Raw genomic sequence first — 8575 nt, 5'->3', positions numbered from 1 at the left:
GGGTTCACCACCTTTAAAAGTTGTGTGGCTGTGCAAGATGTATATTTGCATACTGCAGAGAACAGCATGTGTTTGAAACTAAAGATGTTCCTGTGGTCTTTGCTACAATTGTCCCGTTTAATAAATTCCTTTTTGTGTGCTACTAGAAGAGTCACATTACCCACATCCAGGCATGCAGAGGCAATTGCTCCTGTGACTCCCCATCTCTTCTCTCATGCCTATAGCTTTTGGTCCCATCCAGACCCCTGGTTAAAAATAGCATTTTTAGATGTGGTAATATTCATGGTGAGCAGGATTTCACTTCTTGTGAGAACTGAAATACAAATGTTTTTTATACACTTAATGAAGGCGTCTTTGAGGAAAACCGGTTCCTTCACTCTCCCCTGTTGCTATCCCAAGAATTGATATACATAGGACTGTATTTAATCTAATGCACGAGCCCTGTAGGTCTTTATATAAAAACACAAAGGGCTCATTCTGCTGGACTGCAGAGATCAATTGGAGCTGAATTATGAAAGAAAACTGCAGACGCTATCTGTCATAATACACTTGTTTATACCGAAGTTTTAATGTATTATGAATGCATGCATTGATAATGGATGCAGTTTGTCATGTTCAGAGGGCACTGTTGCTGCTGAATTCAGCCATTTATCTCAACTCCTTGTTTTAATTCAGCAAGGATTTTGCACACTCTGCTCCATTAACTCCAAAGATTCAACATGTTTAACTAAGTAATTACAATAGCAATTTATTTAAGGTTTAGAAATATGACTTTGAATGGAAATTGCCTCACTATGTGTGGAATTACCTTTCAGAGAGCTGCAGACAAACAGGGCAGATTTTTTTTTTTGTTTTGTTTTTGTTCAACAGGTATCTTTATCTGTCATTAGCACATGCTACTTGAAGAAGCTGGTGATCTGGCTGTATATTATACCATATAAGCCCATCACTGACGTATATTTTATAATAATATTTTCCAAAGACATTATTGAGTTATAACTGTTAAAATGGGATTTACCAGGCACCTAAAATCCAATACTGTGGGTAAAAAAATGACTCAAATTAATGACCAAAGTTGATTTGCACTTTGAGCTCTGCTGGACCTGTTCTCTTTGTGGACAGGCTGTTTGATCAGCTGAACTGTGCTGCTGCAGTGGCTTTGAAGTTTTCTTCTCTTTGTGGAATTAACTAGTTGCACTTTTCTAATGTAATGTGACAGTTTTACATGTACTGTGACAGATTTCCCAACTTTTAGCAATAAAGAAATTTAGAAAGCGAAACTGAATAGCATCATCCGTTTAAATTTGAACTGATGGCTCCTCCCTTTTGGACTGTAATAATCAGGTAACAAACATGTAATAAGCATCTCAATAGCACGTTATATAAGTGCACTGTAGGCTTAACATTACCTCATAAGCAGTACATCAGCCCTGTTATTTGTTCACCCTGCAGAAGAAGACGAAATAGCACACACAGCACTTGATACACCAACTATAATGCTCTTTCCTTGGCTCCACTCTGTTGGGACCATACGCTCTGCTCTCATTTGGAGAAAGGTGATTAAAAGGAAATGAAGTCATTATACTGCAACATTCAGTAATTTTTTTAAACACACTGAAGTGTAATTTAAGAAGGATTTTCAATGTCCCTAATGTCTTGTTACTGTTAATAATGTTTGTTTGTGCTGCTTCCACAGTAGAATAATTAATGTGATATAGAACACTGTTCTCTTGTCAGTCCTAAGATGAATCAATACCGATGACACACATCTGCCTTTTAGTACGAAAATACCCAGAAAAAAAAATCATCATATTAATAGGCTGACACCTTCTGACACCAACAATCATGCCACATTCTTCCCTTCTGTCACCTTTTTCTCCCCATTGTGACGCTGTTTCTGCATGACTAAATGCATCGACTTGCTGCCATGTGATTGGCTGATTAGATAGGTAAACACTTTGGTACACCGGTTTTTGTGTGTTGATATGGATGCAAGATGGGCATGTACACAAACAGCTCCTCGTTGGCATCTTCACAAAGAATCACTAAAAAGGTCTCTGTCTCAAGTCAGCGAAAGTTACTCATCCTTCATCTATTTACCACTGCACATACTTGTGTTAACGTCAGTTTCAAATCTTGTGTCCACGCTTTATAATGACTAACAGAGCCCGTGAAGACGAGAAAAATCACTATGTAGTGTCAACTACTGTCCAGCAGATGGCAGCGAATAACTTGTAACAAGGCCATAAGAATTTTTTTCCCCCCCACACTGATTATATAATTTTTTTTGTTGTGCATATAAATGTGTGGCTTAATGTTAATTCATGTTTGATTCCTTTTGATTGTAAGACACCTGAAAAGAAATTACATTAGAGCGACTTAGTACAAAGTTTTTATTGTAAATGTTTGAAATACTACAATACATATGTGGTTACAATTCTGACAAAATGGCTAAGGGAAAAAAAACGTAACAAAAAAAATAAATACATCAGCACTGATTGATATGTGGTGAGCTGAGTCTTGAGATATTTCAAGCTACATCTTATTTTAATTATTTTTGCTTTTAGGAATCGATTTTACTTGGAAAAGGTTTGTGACAGCTTTGTCTTCACAGAATGGCTGTATCAAACTCATACTGCATGTTATTCTCCTGTGTCCTCAGACAGCCTCTTATGAAGTTTTGTAATAAAATAACTACTACAGTGACATTTAGCTAACTTTTATGACAGAAACACATGTATACACATCATCTGTGGCATCTCAACCACGTGCAACTGCAGGAAAGCAAGCCAGCTTTTGAGGTGTCATTGACCACAGAACGTACAGCAAGAGATAAAGCAAACAGCTTCGGCGCTGTATTCCCCCCCCCCCAGCTGTTATTTCTTCTTCTAATTGTTTAGCCAGAACAGCAGTGGTCACGGCCGAAACTTTACAGCTCCAGGGCAGTTGTACAGAGGCACAGTGACTTAACACAGGCGATGACAAATACGCCCTGAAAGATTGTCACAGTAACAGAGTGTTTCAAAAGCATCATCATCACCCTCCACTCATTAACCTCATGCAACACAGAGTCGTAGGGTTTGTTAAAAAATAACCAGTATTCCAGACATAAGATTTAAAAGACTACTCCAATGTGTAAAAATCACTTTCAATGAATAAAAAATACTGTTTGTTCCTTTTACATCCCACTGTGACATCAAACAACATTCCAGACACTAAATACAAAAGCAGTGGAAATAAATGAAAAGAAAGCCTTTAGTGTCATAAGCACACAGTACACAGTGTGACCTGTAATTAAAAAGAAGAAAGGAAAAGAAAAAAATAAGAAAGGGTGACTCCCTCTCTTTTGTCGATACAGAAAAGTGCCGGAAACATTTGATCCTTCATATTGTTTGGTCTGTCCTCATCTTATCATCTCACAAGGTGTCCTTTTCTTCACCAGTCTATTAAAGCCTGTGCATATGTGTGTGTTCAAAGTTCTGCCAGAGTGGAAATGTGCAGGGATTCCTGTATTTTAAGCCAGCGTCCTCTGTCTTGGTTTTATTCTGGGGTAGAGCTGTAGAGGACAACACAAAAAACATATTAATAATCCACATTTTAACACCTAGAATACTACACTGATAATACGCCGATTCATAACTCACCCCTAAGAGGTTGCGGGAAATGTAACCCTCAGTGTCGCCCATGCGCGCCCACCACCACTCGATCTCATCTTCGTCCTCCCTGCGGACGATGGTCATGCAGTCTCCCTCGTGGAACGAGAGCTCATCAGGGTTTTCAGCAGAGTAGTCCCAAAGGGCGTAGACCACACCCCTGTTCATGATACCCATTTTTTCTTGCACGCCTGAGGAAAAATGACATTTTAAACACTGAGTTTTTGTTGAAAGAGGGAGGGGGGAAAAAAACAACATTCACAAGACAGGAAACAATAATGGAGAGACAAAACAGCTTTTACTGACCATAGAGGAACTGAGAGCACTGGGTGTAGCCTTCTTCCATTTCTTCACATTTATCAGCTGCCGTTTGCATGTCGCTGTAAGTCATAGCAAACACTGCTGCTCCAGACTCCACCAAGAACTTGCACACTTGCACATTGTTGCAGGATGCAGCACAGTGAAGAGGTGTCCTATTTATTTTAATTGAAAAAATAAAGAAAAAAATGGAAAAACAAAGAGGAGAAAATGTGACACGTATTAGGAAAAAAGAAAAACAGTAAAGCAAAAATAAAATGAATGTGCTCAGCAGCGAGCATGAACTTACCAGCCGTCACTATCAGCGGCATTAACATTGACACCAAACTGAACCAGGAACTTTACGATCTCCGTATGGCCGGCACAGACAGCGTTGTGTAGAGCAGTGATGCCTTCATCATTGGGCTGACTTGGATCTTCCACCTGTGATTCAAAAACCACAAGAAGTGAAATACTAGTATAATACCAGAGCAGATTACCAGCAGGAGTGACAATATAATATATAACAAGCTTGTGGGAGAGATTTCTTACTTCGTAGATGATTCTCTGAACCAGATCAAACTCTCCCTCCAGAGAAGAGTCCAGCAGCAGAGCCAGTGGGTTGAACTTGACTCTCATGTTGTGCTCGATACGTTCAGAACCAGGCTTGCGCAGATTGGTCCTCTTTCCCTAAAGACACAACCATAATAGTGTATCACATACACATAAACGATCTTGAACAGCACAGAAAAAAAATATAAATCTCAGAGAGAGGAGACGTCCACTTGCTCTTGCCCTCAGTGTGGGCTTAAAGCAAATGAGGGACTTGTGCTTCCAGCGAGCTAATCCAGTTTATGAACGCAAGCTGAAAAAAACTAATTAATTCCTCCAATACCACGATTATGCAACCCGATATGGAAAAAAGGTTCTTTAGCTTTCAAATTGAGGTGACAAAAGGAGGGGACTGGGCTGGAAAATGGGTCATAACACTGATTTCTCAGTGTTACAACCTGCTACCTTAAGATCAAAACCGCTTAAGGAGTTAAGCAACAAGAAAAAGTAAACTGGTGTTTATTTTTAAGAGAATGTGTAAACTGCGCAAAGCGGGGTGGATATCGGCTTAAAGAGAGCAGAATGAAGCCCATTTTCTCCTGAAACAATAGCAGTACTTGATGGTGATTATTCAATTATATAACACCAGAGCAGGTCACTGGTGTTCAGCAGGGCCAAGTGTAACTCATGATGTGCCCCTAACAAACATGTGAGAGGATTTACAAAATGCATGCAGCACAAATACAAACACAGGTAGTGTCTCCTGTGGACTGCAATGACTAGTTCTTCTTTCAAAAACAAACAGCTAACAGCCATGTTATAATTGAGATTCTACAGATTAAGATTCATACCGGTGGCAGAGTGACCTGTCCAGTGACCTCAGGTGCTTTCATGTTGAAGGTGTCCTCTCCAAAGCTGTCCTGCTCTGCTCCGCTGGGGTATGGAGGTGGTGGGTATGGGGGGAATTCTTCCAGGAAGCCTTCTGGAGGTGGAGGGGGCAAACTAGGTTCTGTGTCCTCCAGACCAGGAGGTGGTGGCGGTGGGAAAAGAGCATCATCTGGCCTTGGGGCTGGGTGGGATGGTGGAGGAGGGGGAATAATTTCCTCAGTCTCCAGGATGGCCGGTGGTGTGTAGGGCTGTTCAGTAAAGGCTGGGAGTGGAGTGTTGATACCTGTGGTCTGTGAGGGTTCCTGAGTTTGTCCTCTCTCTGATGGGTAGTTTTCGGTGCCAGTCGGAAGGCTTGGACCATGTGGTCCGGCTGATCCTTCCACCGCTTTCGCTGCTTCTCCAGTAAACGTGGGAGTGGTTGGTGTGTTCACAGTGGTCTCCATAGCTGCCAGGGTAGTTTTCTGATAAAGGAGTTTCTGAATGTTGGGCCCTGCCGGACCCTCTGGTTCAGTGATGGAGCTGCGTTTCTTCAAAGGCCGAGGGGCATTGTAGAGTTTCTTTCTCAGGGCTTCCAGGTCACCATCGCTCTGCCTGTAGGGGTTGGAAATGAAGGGAAGCAGCTTGGTAGGGCTGAGTGGCCGGGGGATGCGCTCTGTCTCTGGCTGCTGCCCCTCAGATGAGCTGGAGCCTGTGTTGTTGGTTCCATTGTTGTCAAGTTCAGTTTCTGGGGCTGGGGAGCGACGCTCTAAGTATGGATTCTCTGGATGTGGGGAGCCTCCACTGGAGATCAGTGGTTTACGATACACTACAAACAAAAAACGGGAAACAAGTGTTTAAGACAGCGAGAGAGAAAAAAAGAAGAAATTTTTTGGTGCATAGCTCTTTTTTGGACACATTTCACCACTTCTCTCCCTTCTACTTCTACTAACTTGATATTCAGAGGATGGAGCTTCTTTACAGCAGCCTTCACCATGTCACAGCATAATCATTATGCTTTCTATTATTAAGTTGCAATTCATAATAACAATGTATTTGATTATTTTTTGTATTTATTTTAATTCATTAATTACAACAAGTAGGGTTTTTTTTTCCCGTTTCGTCTTCCTCATTAAATGAATGGGCTATATTATTTTACAGAGTTAGTGTGGAATACAAAAAGATTCTGAGGACAGATTCAGGACTTTGATAAACTTCCTTTTCAATTTTTATATATGAATCCATCTACATCAACTGTGTATGCAAAGATGCTTAATGTATATTCTTACCACTGACAAATCCGTTGGTGCGGTTTTGAGCCCTGTTGAGAGAACCCTGCACAACAGGCAGGAAAGGCTTTCCTGAACCCGACTGCTGTGTGTACATGGAGTAAATGGAGCTGGCAGCTACGATTTGCGGTTTACTCAGGTTGGCTTCTTTGGAGGAGGGGAGGTCTGAGGTGAAGGGCCGTACCGTGGCTGCAGGTGGAGTGTCCTGCTTGGAGGGTAGAGGGAGTGTCTGGCTCTGTGACGGTGGGTGAGGGCTGCGGCTCTGGGCGGTGTGGGGCTGCTGGCTGTGGGGCTTGGCTTTAGGGAAGGTGCCTGTGTTGAGGCCTGGTTTGCCATAGGGAACAATAACGGGGCCTTTCGGTTTGCTGGGGACAGGGGGAGGTACCTTGACTGGAGCTTTGGGAGCCGACTGATGGAAGTTGAGGAAAGAGAAAGATAGTAAATAAGCTAGGGTTTTTTCTACAGGTATTAACAAATCTTTCTAGTATTTTTTTTTCTCATGATGATATAAAAAGTGTGTTTTCATTCCCCCTCACCTGAGCATCCCTGACAAGGTCATCACTGCTCTGGTTTTTGCGGAGGGAGGTAGCCGGAGCCTCTGTTGGCTCAAACATGGAATATGGACGCACTTTCCTGTCCCTCTTCAATTCTGAATCATCTAGCCACAAAACAAACGGAGAAGATGATGAAGAAATTAGTTTCAACACAGTTTGAGGAAAAAAAAGAAAAGAAAAAAAAAATCTTGTTTTATAGGAACAGGAAGGGATTACACTTTATTTCTGCACGTGTGCAGTATGTGCCTGTGTCTTTACCTTGGTCTGTGTTAGAGCTGGAGTGAGAGTTCATTCGTGGCAGTGTTGAAGCAGAACCGTGACCATTGGTGTTGGGCTCTGGACCTGAAGAACTCCACTCTGCCAGTTTCCCTGGCTGAAGGCCTGGTGAGCCAGCAGAAGAGGACAGAGAAGATAAAGTATAATCAAATCAAATCAAATCACTTTTTATTGTCACATCACATGTGCAGGCACACTGGCACAGCACATGCGAGTGAAATTCTTGTGTGCGAGCCCCACAAGCAACAGAGATGTGCAAACACATGAATGAGATGCAATCGGTTTTTAAAGAAATAATGAACTAAAGCATCAACACAGAAATTCATTCATTATAAACACAAAGTTCATAGAGCTTTGTGTTGTGCAGTGTCATACATAACAAACCTTTTTTGAAAAACAACAGATTTTGTGGCATTTTGCATTGCTCTTCATTTGCTCATTTGCTTCCATGTCTGCGAAAATCTCTGGTCAGATTTCCACAAAAGCATGGAGGGGTATCTTACAACTAGCAAAAGTAGCAACACATAGCAAAACCATGACTTCCGTCACAGTTTCTACACACTTTAGTTAAATGGTCCATTAGAAGAAGGGCTGTACCAATACACCAACAGCCCCATATATTTTTCTAGACCAGTCCAGACCAGATTGGGTTGGTCACAGTCCACCCAGGATGTCAGTTCAAGTGAAGGTTATGTGTTTGTTCCAACTGACCCATTTAGAGCTGCAGAAAAAGAACTGAGGAGGAAACTCAACAAGCACGCTTTAACAAACAGCAGCAAAACAAGCAAACGGGATCAACGATCCAGCAAGAAAATGATAAAAAACTCGTTTTTGGTGAAGATAACAGTCATGAAAAATGAAAACATCTAAGCAAAGATATCGGGAAGCGCATATGTGCAGACACACACACACACACACAACACAAGTGTGTACCTTTTCTTTTAGCCCGCAGCTCTTTCAGAGGCTTAAGCAAGAACATGGCTTCTGAGGAAGATGCATTCGAAAGACAAAAAAAACAAAAAACAAAGTAGCCTTAAAGCTCCAGATCTCCTCTGGTTCTAAACATGGTTTTGGATGGGCCCAGTCTGGG

At 41.7% G+C, this 8575-nt stretch overlaps 1 protein-coding gene across 3 annotated transcripts in view; it reads right to left on the bottom strand.

Annotated features, from left to right (window-relative positions):
• Nucleotides 1–2379: 2379 nt before the first annotated feature.
• The window catches only part of LOC147316179 (apoptosis-stimulating of p53 protein 2-like), a 31942-nt gene continuing 25746 nt past the window's right edge, over nucleotides 2380–8575 (bottom strand). For 2 of the 3 annotated variants that reach the window (XM_086259462.1, XM_086259463.1), the window contains 10 exons: nucleotides 8419–8469; nucleotides 7468–7590; nucleotides 7192–7313; nucleotides 6656–7064; nucleotides 5354–6195; nucleotides 4503–4640; nucleotides 4261–4394; nucleotides 3960–4126; nucleotides 3645–3844; nucleotides 2380–3556 (listed from right to left, as the gene is read on the bottom strand). In XM_086259462.1, coding sequence (XP_086115588.1) covers nucleotides 3515–3556; nucleotides 3645–3844; nucleotides 3960–4126; nucleotides 4261–4394; nucleotides 4503–4640; nucleotides 5354–6195; nucleotides 6656–7064; nucleotides 7192–7313; nucleotides 7468–7590; nucleotides 8419–8469 — 2228 coding nt within the window. In that variant the 3' untranslated portion in view covers nucleotides 2380–3514. The remainder of the gene's footprint in view (nucleotides 3557–3644; nucleotides 3845–3959; nucleotides 4127–4260; nucleotides 4395–4502; nucleotides 4641–5353; nucleotides 6196–6655; nucleotides 7065–7191; nucleotides 7314–7467; nucleotides 7591–8418; nucleotides 8470–8575) is intronic. The other variant, XM_086259464.1, reaches the window with a different exon arrangement.

Source organism: Aulonocara sp. 'chitande type north' Nkhata Bay, linkage group LG13 (genome assembly GCF_057382095.1).
Source record: "Aulonocara sp. 'chitande type north' Nkhata Bay isolate Kocher_YH1m ecotype deep benthic linkage group LG13, A_spYH_male_GT1.1, whole genome shotgun sequence".
Taxonomy (NCBI): Eukaryota; Metazoa; Chordata; class Actinopteri; order Cichliformes; family Cichlidae; genus Aulonocara; species Aulonocara sp. 'chitande type north' Nkhata Bay.
This window is presented reverse-complemented; position numbering and strand designations above follow the sequence as displayed.